Source organism: Dromiciops gliroides, chromosome 6 (assembly GCF_019393635.1).
Source record: "Dromiciops gliroides isolate mDroGli1 chromosome 6, mDroGli1.pri, whole genome shotgun sequence".
Taxonomy (NCBI): domain Eukaryota; kingdom Metazoa; phylum Chordata; class Mammalia; order Microbiotheria; family Microbiotheriidae; genus Dromiciops; species Dromiciops gliroides.
In genome coordinates, this window is record NC_057866.1 from 16624261 (window position 1) to 16643175 (window position 18915).

The 18915-nt window shown below is 36.1% G+C and overlaps 1 protein-coding gene across 1 annotated transcript; it reads left to right on the forward strand.

Moving 5' to 3' along the window:
* The first annotated feature begins 2169 nt into the window (after window positions 1-2169).
* Window positions 2170-3147, forward strand: LOC122731835 (olfactory receptor 5B2-like). The gene has a single exon (XM_043972099.1). The coding sequence runs from the start codon at window positions 2170-2172 to the stop codon at window positions 3145-3147; it is 978 nt and encodes a 325-aa protein (XP_043828034.1).
* The last annotated feature ends 15768 nt before the right edge of the window (window positions 3148-18915 follow it).

The following is an 18915-nucleotide window of genomic DNA, read 5'->3' on the forward strand; positions in this document are numbered from 1 at the left end:
CACTACAAAAAGTGTGGCTACAAATATGTTTGTGCATTTGATGTACTTTCCTCTTTCTTTGCTCTCATCACTGTACTGGCTAAGCAGAAATATCATTCACTTGAGCCTGCCATAATTGCTGGACTCATTCATTGCTCCACCAAAAGAGCTTGAATGTGCCTGTTTCCCTATAATTCCTTCAACATTTGTCAGTTTCCTTTTTTGTTAACTTAACAAATAATTTCTTTCCCTCCCACTTCCCTTTCTTTGCCTTCAATTGATAAGGAAAAAAATATGCATAGTGAAGCAAAAGAAATTTGCCATCTGATGAGTGTGCCTTTACACATACTATTTAATTTAATGTAAACCCTGCCAGAAGCATATTTCCAGGTATGTCTCATACTTCCAAGTCCCAGTGATAGATGCAAAGCCAAATTTATCTCTTCACATCATCATTTGAGGGCTCCCAATATCCCACTAAAATTATCTATTGGCTATAATTCCTCTTTTTTTTCAATTTCCAATCATATGTGTCCTTGCTGGTGATGTTTACAATAGAAGTGATTCTTCTTTTTTTAGAGTTTATTTATTTCTTTTTTGCGGGGCAATGAGGGTTAAGTGATTTGTTCAGGGTCACATGTCAAGTGTCTGAGGCCAGATTTTAACTCGGGTCCTCTTGAATCCAGGGCCGGTGCTTTATCCACTGCACCACCTAGCTGCCCCCTAGAAGTGATTCTTTTTTTTCACTTATGAAATTTATGCATTAAACTTAGTGACCTCTGAGGCCCCTGCCTGCTATGAAATCCTGTGATTCTACCTTCATTAAAGGCTGTCTCATGGTGCTAATTCATATGGATTTCATGAGACTACCTATTAATGTCTTCTACTCAAGCCTTCCTGTAGTGCTTCATTCTAGTACAGAGGTAACCCTACATGATCTTATGACATGGAAGCAGAATCTGGCAGGTCCTCTCAAGCTGTACAGGATAAGAGTGTGGGCTTGTGATAGACTGCAGGTGGAAAGAGGCTCATTTCCAGAAGACTGACCTCTAAGGATATCTACATTGGCATCTATATCTATGTCTATATCTACATGACTTATGTCTATATTATTTATATATCTCTCTCCATATATGCATAAATATAACAAATTTATATATATACATAGATGATAGGTGATTGATAGACCAATAGACAGACAGACTGACAGATGTATGTATGTAGGTATGGATATTTGGTCACCTGGCATCCTCTGAAATGAATAAAAAGACAAAATGACCATCAGTGGTTTTGGTGATGAAGTATTAAAAATAGGTGGGGACATAGTGTAAAGAAAATTAAACTTAGAAACAATGAATTTATTGTCAAACAATTCCATAATCACTTTAATTTACTTGACTTTTATAACTATGCAACTGGACTTTGTTGGTGGGTGTTCCTCCCCACCTAATGTGGCTAATAATAACCCACCTAAGTGGCTAATGACTTCATTCGCCTGTATAGATCCCATTTGTCCTTGCGGGCCTCAAACACTTATCTGTAGCCTAGTCATAGTCCCACTGGCATATGATCCTCTCTTGCCATTTCTTTCTCAGGGTTTCTTTTCCCTCTCCTACTTTTTCTCCCTTATTCTGCTTCTCTTGTTTATAACAAAGGCCTAGCTGTCCCACTCTCTACAACAACACACCCCTCTTTATATTCCCAGGAGAACACAAGGGCTTCCCTCTCTCCCTGAGTCCCAATACGTATAAGAGGAGTACAGTCAGAGTTGAGAGATGAAAAGTTGAGAACTAGTCTCTAGGGCCTCTCTCCTAAGAGGTATGTGCTGTCAATGAGATGATAGGTCCTGGATCAGTTTCCATGACAATCATTAAACCCTCCTCCTCCTCCCTCACACCTGTATTTCCACCATTTACAAATTATGATTCAGTGGGGCAGCTAGGTGGCACAGTGGATAGAGCACCAGCCCTGGAGTCAGGAGTACCTGAGTTCAAAGCCGGATTCAGACACTTAACACTTAGTTGCTGTGTGACCCTGGGCAAGTCACTTAACCCTAAATGTCTCACTAAAAACCAAACAAACAAAAAACAAAAACAAATTATTATTCAGAGTCATTTGTAGGTCTGAGTTCATTCTTCTGATACTTTCCTTCTTGTTGCAGGTAAATGACCTAACTTCCCAGAAGTATCTATGGAGAATGGCTCAGAGGCTAATGAGTTCATTTTTCTGGGACTAACAGATGCACCAGAGCTTCAGATTCCCCTCTTTATAATATTCACCTTAATCTACATCATCACACTGGTGGGGAACCTGGGGATGGTAGCCCTGATCTTTTGGGACTCCCGTCTTCACACCCCTATGTACTTTTTCCTCAGTAACCTGTCCTTGGTGGATTTTGGCTACTCCTCAGCCATTACCCCCAAGGTGATGGCTGGGCTCCTCACAGGGGACAGGGTCATCTCTTACAATGGATGTGCTACACAGTTGTTCTTCTTTGCAACATTTACAACTGTTGAAAGTTTCTTCCTGGCTTCCATGGCTTATGATCGTCATGTGGCTGTATGCAAGCCTCTATATTATACCATGACAATGACATCAGGTGTGTGCATACGTCTAGCTGTTGGTTCCTACATCTGTGGCCTGTTGACCTCCTCTGTGAGTATAGGAGATACCTTTAGTCTCTCCTTCTGTAGGTCCAATATAGTTCATCACTTTTTTTGTGATATTCCCCCTCTCCTGGCTCTTTCCTGCTCTGATATCCACATTAATGAGTGGGTACTCTTTATTTTAGGGGGATTCAATATCTCTTTTGCTCTGATGGTCATCTTCACCTCTTACCTGTTTGTCCTTATTGCCATTCTGAGAATCCATTCTGCTGAGGGCCGGAAGAAAGCCTTCTCCACTTGTGCTTCCCACCTCAAAGCAGTGTCCATATTCTATGGAACCATCATCTTCATGTACCTACAACCCAGCTCTAGTCACTCTATGGACACAGACAAAATGGCATCTGTGTTCTATACCATGATTATTCCAATGCTGAACCCTCTAGTATATAGCTTAAGGAACAAAGAAGTCAAGGATGCTTTCAGGAAAAGCATCATCTCCTCTTTCCAGGGTATCACATCTCAACTTTTCCCTACTGAATATCATGCACCTCACTCCAGCTGATCTTCATCTATCCAATTATCTTCAGGATCACCTAATACCTAGTACAATGTGAAATAAAAATATTATATAGCTAGTAAACTCTACCTATGAGGACTACAGCCAACCTTTTATTTTGGGGGGGGTTATACATAACAATCATGTTAAACATATTTACACATTAGTTATTTTGTAAGAGAAGAATCAGAACAAAAGGGAAAATGCAAAAAAGAATAAACAACAACAACAACAAAGCAACAACAAAAATGAAAATGCTATGCTTTAATCTGCATTTGATCTCCATAGTTCTTTTTCTGAATGTGGAGAGCATTTTCCACCATCAGACTTTTGGCATTGTCTTGGATAATTGTATTGCTGAGAAGAGTTAAGTCTATCAAAGTTGATCATCAAACAATGTTGCTGATACTGTATACGATGTTTTCTTGGTTCTGCTCATTTCACTCAGCATCAATTCATGTAAGTCTTTCCAGGTTTTTCTGAAATCCATCTACTTATCATTTCTTACAGTACAATAATATACCATTATATTCATGACATTCACAACTTGTTTAGCCATTCCCCAATTGATGGGCATCCTCTCATTCTTTGCCACCATAAAAAGAATAGTTATAAATATTTTGGTACATGTGAGTCCTTTCCCCTTTATTATGATCTATTTGGGATATAGACCTAGTAGTGGTATTGCTGGGTCAAAGGGTATACAGAGCTTTATAGCCTTTTGGGCATAATTCCAAATTGATCCCAAGAATGGCTGGATCAGTTCACAGCTCCACTAAGACTGCATTCATGTTCCAATTTTTCCATATCTTCTCTAATATTTATATTTTCCTTTTTTGTCATATTAGCCAATTGGATATGTGTGAGATGGTACCTCAGAGTAGTTTAAATTTGCATTTCTCTAATCAGTAGTGATTGAGAACATATTTTTTCTTATACAGCTAGCATTTTAGACTTTAATCAGACGCCCGTTTTAGCAGAGTTTCTATTTTCAAGGCTGCCAAATATTCCATCCTTCATTCACCATGACTGCTTTGGTTAATAAGCCTCTATGCAACACTTCAATACAAGGGGTAGGAACATATTCATTTCTTGGTTTATCACAGAACATAGCAAATTATTGTAAGATCATTTCTTCTTTGAACTTCCCTCTCCATTACTTACTTCTGGGACTTCCTCAGTTCAACACTTATCAGTCATCAGAAACTCATTCTATAATCCTTATGATGCCTAACTGGCTTATGTATATATCCCTCAATCTCTACTTCTTTCAAATGGACGAAGAAATGAGTAAAATTATGGTTTGGTAACTACTATTAACCTCCCATATCAAGCTCCCCTATTCTATGCAATTCATGAGGGCTAGGATGGTTGCAGCACATTGGAAAGGTTAATGCCTTTTGTTTCACTTCTTTTAACCTACTCTTTCTCCGAGCTTTTTACATAATCATATCTATTTTGAAATACTCCTAGTTTAGGATGTCCCAGGCAAAATGGTCAAATGGCTGGTCTTGTCCTACCCTCTACTGATTCTGAGCCTTCTTCACACAGAACATTCCTCATCTCTGAAATACACTTCATCATCATAATTACATGAAGGTGAAGTCTTCTCTTTCTTTAGGGCCCAGACTCTATTACACACTTTCCACAAAGTCACATCCCTGATTGCCTCAGTTGATCTCCCTCCTCATATTCCCCTTGAATTGTTTGTATAGATCTCTTCCTGACTTTCATCACACTGTGTTGTGCATCATGCTTACCTGTGTATATGTTTTCTTATCATTGCAGGAAACTGTAATGTCTGGAGGAGGTCTCTTTCACTTTTATTCTTTGTATTTCCAAAGGCTAGCACATTTACTTGGGTACAACAGATACTCAGTAAATGCTAGATTGGACTTTGTTGTGTCCATGAGAAAAGAGAAAACTGAAATTTAGACAAACTAGTCCCACAGCTAGTAAGTTTTGGAGCTGGGGTTATATAAATATACAAATCCATAGGTCTTTCCATTTGGTCCTCAAGAATAAGCAATACTTCAGCCCTTCAATTACAAAAATTCTTTGTTTTCCTGGGACCTCTTTTCTATTATATGCAAGATAAATGACTTTGAACCAAGGTTGACTACAAACTCAGATGTTAAAACAAATAAACAAGCAGCAAAAACCTTCTTCACTGGAATTGAGTGGACAGGAATAGGCCTTTCTAGAAACTGGAAATAAGCTGGAAATATTTCTGAGTTTTTCTTAGTGCTATTAAAATTTATTGTACTTGAAAATCAGCTGGTATTATGTCAGAGTGTGAAAGTCAGGCTTTCTGTAAAAAGATTTAGGGAATTGACTAGATTGAAAGCTTAATATGAATAAATATTATGTCATGATAGCCCATACCCCAACATAATCCTAGCCTATATTAAGGGAGATATAGTATGTCTCATGAAGGTGGCAATGATCCTGCTCTTTCTCAGACCATATCTGGAGTAATGTTTTGGAGTTCTGAATTCAACTGATACCAAACATTTAAAGAACAACTCAATGCTATATAAATTATTTGAGAAAAGAAGTTGAGTCCCACCAAACTCCTTTTATGAGACAAATATGGTGCTAATACCCAAACCAGGAAGAGCCAAAACAGAGAAAGAAAGTTATATACCAATCTTCCTAATGAATATTGGTGTAAACATTTCAAATAAAATACTAGCAAAAAGATTACAGCAATACATCACAAGGATCATACACTATGACCAGGAGGTATTTCTACCAGGAAAGTAAGGCTGTTTCAATATTAGGAAATCTATCAGCATAACTGACCACAACAATAACAAAACCAACAGAAATCATATGATTATTTCAATAGATGCACAAAAGCCTTTGACAAAATACAGCACCATTAAAAACATTAGAGAACATAACAATAAATGGAGCTTACCTTAAAATGATAAGTAATATTTATCTAAAACCATCAGCAAACATTATCTGTAATGGGGAAAAGCTAGAAGCCTTTCTAATACAATCAGGGTGAAGCAAGGATGTGCCCATTATCACATCTATTATTTAATATTGTACTAGAAATGTTAGCTATAGCAATATGAGAAGAAAAAAGAAATAAAAGAAATTAGAATAGATAATGAGAAAACAAAACTATTACTCTTTACAGAGAATATGATGCTATGCTTAGAAAATCCTAAAGAATAGATTAAAAAAATTCTTGAAATTATTAACAACTTTAGTAAAGTTGTCGGGTACAAAATAAACCTATGTAAATGAGAAGCACTTCTACATATTAGCAACAATGTCCAGCAACAACAAAGGGAAAGAGAAATGCCACTTAAAATAACTGTGGACAATATAAAATACTTGGTAGTCTATCTGCCAAGACAAACCCAGGAACTATTTGGCCAGAACTATAAAACACTTTTCAAAGAAAGGCATATCTAAACAATTGGAAAAAATATTAATTGCTCATGGGTAGGCTGAGCCAATACAATAAAGATGACGATCCTACCTAAGTTAATTAATTTATTTAGCACTATAACAATCAAACTATCATAATATTTTACATATCTAGAAAAAATAATAAAATTCCTCTGCAAAAACAAAAGCTTACGCATATCAAGGGAATCAATGAAAAATAATTATGAAAGAAGATTGTTTAGCAGTACCAGATCTCAAACTATATTATAGAGAGGTAATAATCAAAACAATCTGGTACTGGCTAAGAAATAGAGAGGTGGATCAATGGATTAGAATAGATAGAAGTTGAGGGCAGCTAGGTGGCACAGTGGATAAAACACTGGCCCTGGATATAGGAGAACTTGAGTTCAGATCAGGCTTCAGACACTTGACACTTACTAGCTGTGCGAGCCTGAGCAAGTCACTTAATCCTTATTGCCCCACAAAAAAAAGAATAGATAGAAATTATACTATAGTAAATAACTATAGCAATCTAGTATATGATAAACACAAAGATCTAAGCCATTTAAACAGAAACTCATTATTTGACAAAAACTGCTGGAGAAACTGGAAAACAGTATGACTGAAACTAATGCTTACCCTTTGATCCAGCAATACCACTGCAAAGTTTATATCCCAAAGACATCCCTCCAAAGAGGAAAAGACCTATTTGTAAAAAATATTTCTAGCAGCTTTTTTTTGCAGGGCAATGGAGGTTAAGTAACTTGCCCAGGGTCATACAACCAGTAAGTGTCAAGTGTCTGAGGCCGGATTTGAACTCAGGTACTCCTGAATCCAGGACAGGTGCTTTATCTACTGCATCACCTAGCTGCCCCCTCTAGCAGCTCGTTTTTTGTGGTGACTAAGAATTGGAAATCAAAGGAATGCCCATCAATTAGGGAATGGCTAAACAAGCTCTGGTATATGATGAGGATGGAATATTATTGTGCTATAAGATATGACAAGCAGGATGATTTTAGAAAAGCCTGGAAAGACATGTATGAACTGATGTATAGTGAAGTGAGTAGAACCAAGAGAACATTGTGCACAGAGACAGCAATATTGTTTGATGCAGAATTGTAAATGACTTAACTATTCTAAGCACTACAATAATCCAAGACAATCCCAAAGGACTAATGATGAAGCATACTATCCACCTCCAAAGAAAGAACTGATATTGATTGAATACAGATTTTTTTCACTTTCTTTCATTCATTTTTTCCTTTTATTCAGGTTTTCTTATACAAAATTATTAATATGGTAAAGTTTTACATAATTACATGTGTAATCTACATCTGATTGCTTAATGCCTGAGGGAGGGAGGAGGGAAGGGAGAGAAGGAGGGATAAAATTTGGAACTCAAAACTATAAAATAAAACAAAAAATGAATGCAACTTACTCATGGAGCATACCCAGAGAAGTGAAACGAGGAATTGCTCATATAAGGATCAGATGAAGAAACTAGGAATATTTGTGGTAGATCTTTCCACTCTGTACATGCTGTTCCTCCCAGTTCTAAATTTATGGAACAGGATGCCTCTCACAGGTTAAATTCATCACTTCTAATCTTACATGCTGCTAATTGAAGCCTTGATTGACACCACCTGCCTCAGTATCGTCATCCCTTGGATTGAAGGGATAGAGGGTAGAGTACTAACTGGACTTTTTCTGACTCCACTCTCAGTCTCTTGTTCTGCCTGGTTTCAACTTCACCTGAGAAGATGCCCCTATGCAGGTTACTTCTTAGTCTCCCCTTCTCCTTCTTTCCTACACCTCCTTTTAAAAATATATATTAATTTAATTTTTTATATGTTTTAAAATTTTGTTCTGAACTTAAATAAAGCAAGCATTTCCATAATATAGTAGAATGGGGGAGATGATTGCACATAAAATTGCACATCTATTATGTATAACTTTATATTCCACTTAAATATATAATAAAGTTATCATAACTTTGTTTTCTGGTCTTTGCCCAATTTCTGCCATACTGCTTTCCAGCTTTCCCAACAATTTTTACCAAATAAAGAATTCTTGTCTCCAAAACTTAAATCTTCATACTTGTCAAACACTAGGTCACAAGAGTCATTTGCTGCTATAAATTGTATATCTACTCTGTTCTATTGATCTTCCTTTCTATTTCTTAGTACCAGATTGTTTTGATAATTACTGCCTTAGAATATAATTTGAGATATGGTACTGCTACACTTCCTTCTTTTACATTTTTTATTAGTTCCTTTGATATTCTTTTTTGTTTATTTAGCATTTTATTTTCCCCCAATTATACGTAAAAACAATTTTAACATCCATTTTAAAAACTGTCTGTTCCAAATTCTCTCCCTTCCTCACTCCTCTTGCCTCACCCCCCTTAGAGGGCAAGCCATTCGATATGTTATACATGTGTAGCCATGCAAAACATTTCCATATTAGTCAGGTTGTGAAAGAAAACAGACAAAAAATCTCAAGAAAAATAAACTTTAAAAAAATTTGCTTCAATCTGTATTCAGACACCATGAGTTGTTTCTCTGGGGATGGATAACATTTTTCGTCATAAGTCCTTTAGAGGTATAATTTGTGTTAAATTCAGGTCCCCCACTAGTATTGTTTTACTATTTCCTCCTGAAACTCATTTAACTTTTCCTTTCAATATGTGGATGCTATACCATTTGGTGCATATACGTTTAGTATTGATATTACTTCCTTGTCTATGGTACCTTTTAGCCACATGTAGCTTCCTTCCTTAACTTTTTTTTTTTTTGCAGGGAAATGAGGGTTAAGTGACTTGCCCAGGGTCACACAGCTAGTAAATGTCAACTGTCTGAGGCTGATTTTGAACTCAGGTCCTCCTGAATTCAGGGCCGGTGCTTTATCCACTGTGCCACCTAGCTGCCCCCCTTGCTTATCTTTTAAAATTAGATCAATTTTTGCTTTTGCTTTGTCTGAGATCATGATTGCTACCTCTACTTTTTTTTTTTTACTTTAGCTGAAGCATAATAAATTCTGCTCCAGTCCCTTACCTTTATTCTGGGTGAACCTTTGTTTCAAGTGTTTTTTTTTTCCCTCCATCCTAGTTTCCTGTTTCTCTCTCTGTGTCCCTCTTCAAAAGTCTGTTTAAGCCGCCCTTAACCCATTCTCCCTTCCATTAGCACTTTCCCCCTCTTTTCTTATCCCCTTGCCCTCCTATTTTCCTATAGGGTAAGATAGATTTCTATACCTAACTGAGTGTTTATGTTAATCTGTCTTTGAGCCAATTCCAGTGAATGTAAGTTTAAAGGTTACCTGTCATCACTATCTTCCCTTCTGCTCTAAAAGCTCTTCCCTTCATACTTAAATGTGCTAATGTTGAGTGAAATGAGCAGAACCATGGGAAAATGATACACAGTGAGCAATATTGTATGATAATCAACTATGATAGACAGCTCTTCTCATCAATACAACTGTCCAAGACAATTCCGAAAGACTCATGTTGGGAATGCTATCCACATCCAGAGAAAATACTATGAAATCTAAATGAAGATTGAGGCATACTATTTTCACTTTTTTTCTTTCTCATGGTTTTCCATTTTGTTCTCTTCTCTCACAACATAACTAATATGGAAATATATTTAACATGACTGTATCTATATTACCTATATTAGATTTCTTACTGTCTTGGACAAGGGGGAAGGAAGGAGATAAATTTGGAACTCAAAATCTTACAAAATGAATGTTGGAAACTATCTTCACATGTAATTGAGAAAAATAAAATACTATTAAGTGAAAAGGTGCCCTCTGGATGCTCTTCCTTTTCAGTTTTCTTTTCTTTATTTTTTTAGCTTCATTAAATTGTAAGTTCCTTCAGTGCAAAGAACCATTTTTATTTTTCTTATTTGTATCCCCAGTGAGGAGATCCTGGCAAATAGTTGGCACTTCATAAATACTTATTGAATGAAATTGACTCTTGAGATTGCCTGGAGAGTAACCACAAGTTGAAGAGTTTGGCAATAGAATTTTTAATCCAAAGGAGAATTTTCTGAGCAGCATGATTCTTGAAAAGATAGTTGGAAATTACAATTAATTTTTTTATTTAAATTTAATTTTTTTGCTGGGCAATGAGGATTAAGTGACTTGCCCAAGGTCACACAGCTAGTAAGTATCAAGTGTCTGAGACTGGATTTGAACTCAGGTCCTCCTGAATCCAGGTCTGGTGCTTTATCCACTGCGCCACCTAGCTGCTCCAATTACAATTAATTTTAAAGGACATATGAAGAAAGATGCTATCTGCATCCAGAGAAAAAGCTGATAAATAGAAATATGTATAGAATAAATTTATGTGCATATATATATATACCTATGTGTGTGAGTATACATACGTATATTTGTGTCTAATGGCAGCCATCTCTGGGAGTGAAGGGAAAAAAAGAAAAGAGAAAAAAAGAAAGTTATATGATTTTGTTGTATATTTGAAAGGAATAGCAAGTTGTACATAGAAGATTTTCAGTTTGATGTAAAGTCATCTTTTTATTGTACGGTTATGGAAATGCTTGTTTTATTCCATAAATTTAAAAAAAAAGTAGAGACCTGGATCATTCCTGTGACTCCTGCTTCTGAAAAAGTAGTGATGACTAAAACCAAGACATCAGCCAGCATAAGGTTGTTGCTTTCTTCCCCCCCCCATTAACCTATATATAACTCCTTGAGTTAGTTACTCAGACAACCCATGAGGTGTCCTACATCTTCAAGGTATAATTCCTTTCTGTCTAACACTTGGTAAAAAAAAAAGTATTGACTCAAATGTCAAGAATTTACCCTGCTGACACTTGAAGTCAGTTCTTTCTTAGGAAATCCTAATCCAGACTGGTTGTTAATCAAAACTTTATAACCCTGTTATAATTATTAATACTATTCATAATAATAAACAATAAAGTAATTCTATTGGATATATCAACAGGTCAATCATTGTGTTAGTGCAATAATATGACAACAAATTATAATTAATAATGACTGGCATTTATATAGCACTTGAAGGTTTACAAAGTTCTTTTGCATATTTTAACTTATTTGCATAAAAAGTAGGAGCCATAGAGTTGGGCAAAGCAGCCAGGTGGCATAGTGGATAAAGCACTGAGCTTAGAATAAGGAAGATACACCTTCATGGGTTCAAATCCAGTCTTGGACACTTACTGGATGTGTGACTGTGGGCAATTCACAACCCCATTTGCGTTAGTGTCCTTTTCTATAAAATGAGCTGGAAAAGGAAGTGGCAGTCCACTTCAGTATCTCAGCCACAAAAACCCCAGATGAGGTCACAGAGTTGGATACAACTGAAATATCTGGACAACAATAGCAACAAAAACATCGGTATAAAGATGGGCAGTATTTTGTGAACCATTGTGGATCCCTTAATGAATTTTCAACTTTTGCTAATAAGGTCTGAGTCTTTGCCTCTGCTCTATGTCTAATAGGAATGGGGAAATAAAAGCTTTATGATATCTGATTACTTTTGTCCCTTTGAATCCTTGTAAGGAAGTAGCAGACCCTGTTAGCATCTTTGTAGGAACAAAGACCCAAGTTACATATGAATTATCTTTGGCAAATTCTTTTCAGAGCAATAATGAGCCAAAAGAGGAGAAATTGATCTCATAGGGGTAACACCAAAGATCAAATCTCCAAGGTCCCATCTAACTTTAACATTCTGAAATTATGATTCAAATCCTGAATTTACAGCTTGCACAGAATCCCACTGATTGGTAAATACACAATAGGTATACATCAAATATTTCTTGTTCATTAAAACAGAGATCTTAGGCTGAACCTAGAAAGGCTGGCTGGAGTCAATCCAAGACTCATTTCCCACCTCTCTCTGTCCCTTTCATCAGATACCAAGGGAGAGAAAGGAAATATATCCCCATCCTCTCCGTTCCTTCATCACTCTGTAATTAAGAGTCTGTAGTCTTAGAACCAAGGCCTAGCAGACATCAGACATCCCTTTTTGGTTGAGGAAATAGTAAAGTCTATAATCACAAGTTATAATGAAGCTATTTCCCTCAGGACAGACAGTTTAGGGAGTTTTCTTCCCCCAAATTCACCAAAAAGTTATTTCCCTTATGAGATTATTAAAACCTAGTTCTGTAGACTTTCTCCTAAATAACTACTATGATTAAAAAATAAGATCTGTGAACCCATGTGTGGAAGATCTCACCCCTACAGATACCAATGGTCATACCTTCTTACCCCTTGCTATTCATGCTACATTAATGTACACAATACCCTGGGGATCTTCCCTCAATTTATCTTATATTTATGTAGACATTAATGCAGCACTTGATTACCAACTCACAGAGCCCAAAAGGGTTTACCTACTGTGAAGAAGTCATACCTATTAGTAAAAAAGGAGAGAATTCTAGGTTGCTATACTGGGGAAATTGTGCTGAAGTCACTACCTTCCTACACATAGAGCATTCCTGTCAGTTCTGCCTGCACTTAGTTGGATGTAGTTCAACACTTATTTAGATCTACTCTGTGCTAAGCACTGGTAGAAATAGAAGGATTAGACTAAGACTGACCTTCAAAGACTTTGCAGTCTAGTTGAGTGAGAATAATTCAACATAGAATGTTTTCCTCACATACATCAAAGGATCATAGATTTGTGGCTGGAAGAGACCTTAAAAACCATAGAGTCCAACTCTTCCATTTTACAGATAAGGCAAGTGAAATTGAAAGATGTCTAAACATGTATCCAGGGTTACAGTATTGTGAGGAAGGATTTGAAGTAGGGTCTTCTTGACTCCAAACCAAGTGCTTTATCCAATGCAGCAACATATTAAACTTCAATTGCATCTTTTTATCTTCTTCCATCCATTGTAACTAATTTTGCTCTAACACACTGTTTCTTTAACCAGGAAAAAAGCAGATTGAATGATACCGAGGCTGCTGATGGTTATAGGTGATAAACAGCAGAGGAAGGGGGAAATAGACAAGATTAAGAGATATTTTGCCTTAACAAATTTAACATATCTTTTACATGAATATGAAAACAGTATCGTGTCTTACCATCTACACAAATACACACACACACACAGTTTTCTCGTTCTACAGGCTAAACATCCTGTTCTTTCAATTGATCTTCCTTTTGAGATTGTTATGAGAATTCTATAAATTCTTAGGAGGATTTAAAATTTTTCCTTTATTGGTTCTTACTATTTAAGACTCAGGCCCATACCATCTGTAATTTTTGTTGAACTGAAAGCCTTTCCTTTATCAATATTACCTCATATAATAAATTAATGGAATAATGATGTTGGATTTTTTTTTTACATTACTCAGATTCTTATTTACCAAATGAGAGGGAAAAGGGAATACAGCATAATTTTGTCTCAATAAATTTTATTTTCCCAAGTTACATGTAAAAATAATGTTAATGTTTTAAAATATTAAGTTCTGGGGCAGCTAGATTGCGCAGTGGATAGAGCACCAGCCCTGGAGTCAGGAGTACCTGAGTTCAAATCTGGCCTCAGTCACTTAACACTAGCTGTGTGACCCTGGGCAAGTCACTTAACCCCAATTGACTCACTTTAAAAAAAATAAATTAATTAAAAAAATATTAAGTTCCAAATTCTCTCCCTCCCTCTCTCCCTCCCTCCCTTATCTCTCCCCTCCCTGAGACAATAAGCAATCTGATATAGGTTATACATGTATAATCATGTAAAACATATTTCCATATTAGTCATTTTGTGAAAGAAGAAAAGAAAGGAAGGAAGGAAGGAAGGGAGGAAGAAAGGAAGAAAAGAAGGAAAGAAGGAAATAAGGAAGGGAAAATAGTATGCTTTGATCTGCATTCAGATTTCATTGATTCTTTCTCTGGACTTAGATAGTATTTTTATCATGAGTCCTTTAGGAATATCTTGGATCACTGTATTGCTGAGAATAGCTAAGTCATTCACAGTTGTTCATCATACAGTATTGCTATTATCATGTACAGTGTTCTCCTGGTTCTTCTTACTTTATTGTACATTAGTTCATGTAAGTCATTCCAGGTTTTCCAAAAGCACCCTGCTTCTCCTTTCTTATAACACAATACTATTCCATTACAATCATATGCCACAACTTGTTCAGCCTTTCCTCAATTGATGAACATCCCCTTGATTTCTAATTCTTTGCCACCATAAAAGGACCTGCCATCAATACATTATTTAAAAAAAAATTTACTGGGGCAGCTAGGTGGCGCAGTGGATAGAGCACCAGCCCTGGAGTCAGGAGTACCTGAGTTCAAATCCAGCCTCAGACACACAACATTTACTAGGTGTATGATCCTGGGCAAGTCACTTAACCCCAATTGCCTCACTAAAAAAAAATACTTTTAATTTATGGCATAAAACAAGCATTTCCATACCATTATGATAAAAATATAATTGTATGTGAAACTTCGGATCTATTATATATAACTTGATATTTCTTTCAAATATATAATAGTTATCATGTAAATTTTTTTCATCCCCCACCCCACCCTAGAGATGGCTACCATTAGACACAAATAAGGATGTGTGTGTGTGTGTGTGTGTGTAAAATTATTCTATACAAACTTCTATTTATCAATTCTTTCTCTGGATGCAGATAGCATCTTTCTTCATATGTCTGTGTATTTATAATAGTCAAAATGACTTGCTCAAAGTCATTCTTAAAACAGTATTGCTATTACTGTGGATGATGGTCTCTTAATTCTGCTCACATTACTTTTCATTCTTTCCATGCCTTTCTAAGACAATTGAGCTCATACAGTATTAGGTCATCACAACCATATACCACAACTTGTACAGTCATTCCCCAATTGATGTGGATCCCTGCAATTTTAGTTCTCTTCCACCACATTCACATTCAAAGTTACAATTATTATTTGTGAATTTCCCTCCATCCTTTTTTTACTCACTCTTTTCTTTCTCAGCTTCTCTTTTACCCTTTCCTTTTACCTCATCTTCTCATTCACCCTCTTACCTTGTTCCTATTACCTCATCTTCTCTCACTCCTCATCTCATCCACCTCTCTGAGAGTCTTCTCTCCCCCACCCTCCCAAATACCAATCTATAGCCCTCTCTAAGAGCTCCTTTCTCACTCTGTCCCCCAATTTGCTCACTTCTCTACATGTTCAGAAGACTTCTATACCCTTCCAGATATACATGGGTTTCCTCTTCAACCCATATGAAAGTAAGGTTCCAACATTAACAGCTCTCCTTCCCTACCTGCTTCCTCTGTATTGGTTCTTCATTTTACACCCTGTTTTATAATACAATTGTTCCCTTTTACCTTTTCCTACTCAATTTTGTTTTATAGACTTACCCCCATTATATACAATTCAGCTCTAACCTTTCTTTCAAACTACTTTAGTAATTATGAATGTTTTAAGAATATATAAACTGAGTTCAAATCCAGCCTCAGACATTTGACACTTACTAGCTGAGTGACCCTGGGCAAGTCACTTAACTCCAAATGCCTCAGCAAAAATAAGTAAGTAAGTAAGTAAATAAATAAATAAATAAAATAAAAGGAGGCAGCTAGATGGCACAGTGGGTAGAGCACTGGCCCTGGATTCAGGAGGACCTGAGTTCAAATCTGCCCTCAGACACTTGACACTAGCTGTATGACCCTCAGCAAATCACTTAACCACAATTGCCTCACTTTAAAAAAAAAAGAATACATATAACATTTTCATATATGTGTTATATTCCTACAGGATCTTTTATGTCAAGTTTTCGATTGAGTTCTGGTCTTTTTGTTACAAATACCTGAAAGTGTTTTAGTTCATCAAATGTTAATTTTTTTTTCATTCAGGATTAGACTCAATTTTGTTGAATAAGTTATTGTTGCACACAACTCCAACTCTTTTGCTCTTCAAAATATAATCTTCCAAGACCTCCAGTCTTTTATAGTAGAAGATGCTAGGTCTTATGAAATACTGACTGTATTTCTAAAATATTTAAATTGTGGTTTTTTTTCTTGTTGCTTGCAATATTTTCACCTTAACCTGGGAGATTCGAAACTTGGCTATGCTATTCCTGTAAGTTTTCCTTTTGGGATCTCTTTTAGGTGGTGAATGTTAGATTTTTCCCATTTCTACTTTACCATCTTGTTGTAGAACTTCAGGGCAATTGTCCTAAATGATTTGTTGTAATATTGTATCCAGATTCTTTTTTTGATCATAACTTTCAGGGAGTCCAGCAATTCTTATATTATCTGTTTTCCAGATTAGTTCTTTTTTAAATAAGATGTTTCAGTTTCTCTTTTATTTTTTCTAGTTCTAATATTTCTTGGTATTTTATAATGTCATTCCATTCCTCTTGCCAAATTCTAGTTTTCAAGGAGTTGTTTTTTCCTTTAGATTTTGTATCTCTTTTTTCAATTGGTTAAATTTCTTTTCATAATTTTCTTGGTTTGCTTTTATTTTTTCCCCTACATTTCCTTGATCTCTCTTATTTGATTTTTTAACTCCTTTTAAAGTTTTTCCAAGAACTTCTTTGGGGATTGTTGACCATTTAATAGTACTCTTTGGAATAAGAGTGGCTTCTTTTTTTAATCTCAGTATCTTCCTCTAAATATAAGCCCAGATCTTCTTTTACACTAAAGTAGCTATTTATGGTTGGGTTCTTTTTTTCTTTTGCTTATTCATTTTCATTTTGTTTTATTATATTTTTGGTAACTTATTATTATAATCATTTTAATATGAAATAGTGGGTCATGTTGCCCTAAACCACTGGTCCTCCTTACATTTTCTGAATTCTGTCCAGAGGCTTAACCTCAGGGCCTCCTCTCCTCGCCTTAGCCACAATTAGGGACCCTAGACATTCTGCCCAAAAGTATTCTTGCTCCCTGTTGTACTCAACTAACCAGGCCTGTGCTCATTCCTTCCTACCCAAAGCCAAAGGCCAGAATCTCATCTGGTCTGCACCACTAGGTCTGGCTTCTGGAAACAGCAGGGGTGGAGGTAGAGGTGGGGGGGCTTCAATTCCCACCCACCCCCCCATTCAGTTGTCTGCTGTTCCTTGGATAAAAGTTTATGAAGTAAGAGTTTGTGAGGTGAAATTTTTTGAGGCCAGTCAGCTTCCTGACAGAGCTGCTCCAAGGTCTGCTATTTGTTGATTCAATGGAGTTAGCCTGGAGGTGTCTATACTTTACTTAGGCCAAACCTCAACCCCTGGTGGTCTTGTCTTTTCTGAGGTTATTTCAAATTGTCTTAGGAGGATAACTATTTTACCCCTTCATTTTTTCTGCTCTATATTCATTTCATGATAATTTAATGTCTGTGGAGGACATCTGGAGAGTCTAGCAATTTCTGACATACTCCACCATTTTCCCAGAATGCCCTCATGATACAAACCTAGTAGTAGTATTGCTGAGTCAAAGGGTATGCATATTTTTATAGACCTTTGGGTATAGTTCCAAATTGTTCTCCAGAATGGTTGGACCAGTTCACAACTCTGCCAACAATGCATCAGTGTTTGAATTTTCCCACATCTCTAACATTTATTATTTTACTTTTTGGCATATTAGCCAATCTGATGAGTTTGAGGCAGTACCTCAGATTTGTTTTAATTTGCATTTCTCTAATCAATATTGAGTAAGAGCATTTTATATGACTATAAATAGCTTTGATTTTTTTTGTCTGAAAACTGCCTGTTCATATCTTTTGACCATTTGACAACTGGGGAATGACTTGTATTTTTACAAATGTGACTCAGTTTATATATATACATACATAAATAGATATAGATGTAGATAGATAGATAGATAGATAGATAGATAGATAGATAGATAGATAGATAGATAGATAGATAGATAGATAGATAGATTTGAGAAGTAAGCACTTTATCAGAAATACTGGCTGTAAAAATTGTTTCCTAGCTTTCTTCTTTCCTTCTAATCTTGGTTGCATTGAATATAGCATCTTTAAAACCTCCCAAAAAGATTTAATTTATGGAAGAATTTCCATGATGCAAAGTCTTCATGACATGTAAATCCCCTCTTCTCAATTAGTCTGTGACTTATAAAATATAGACATGTAGTTTTGTAAGTGCAGAACTTTGCAAACTCAGTATTCATTCTATAATCTGATTTAATTTACCTATGGAGTCTGTTTAACTAGGTTTGTTTCCTTAGAAGATGTATGAAATAACTCTGCTTAACTATTATTAGAGTGAAGAAAGCATAAGGTTATGAATCCTTTTAAACTTTTCTAGCTTAAAAGAGAGCATCTAGGTAGTGCAGTGCATAGAACACTGGGCATAACAAAAAAATCATCTTCCTGAAATCAAATGTGGCCTCAGACACTTACTAGCTATGTGATCCTGGCTGTGTGATTTA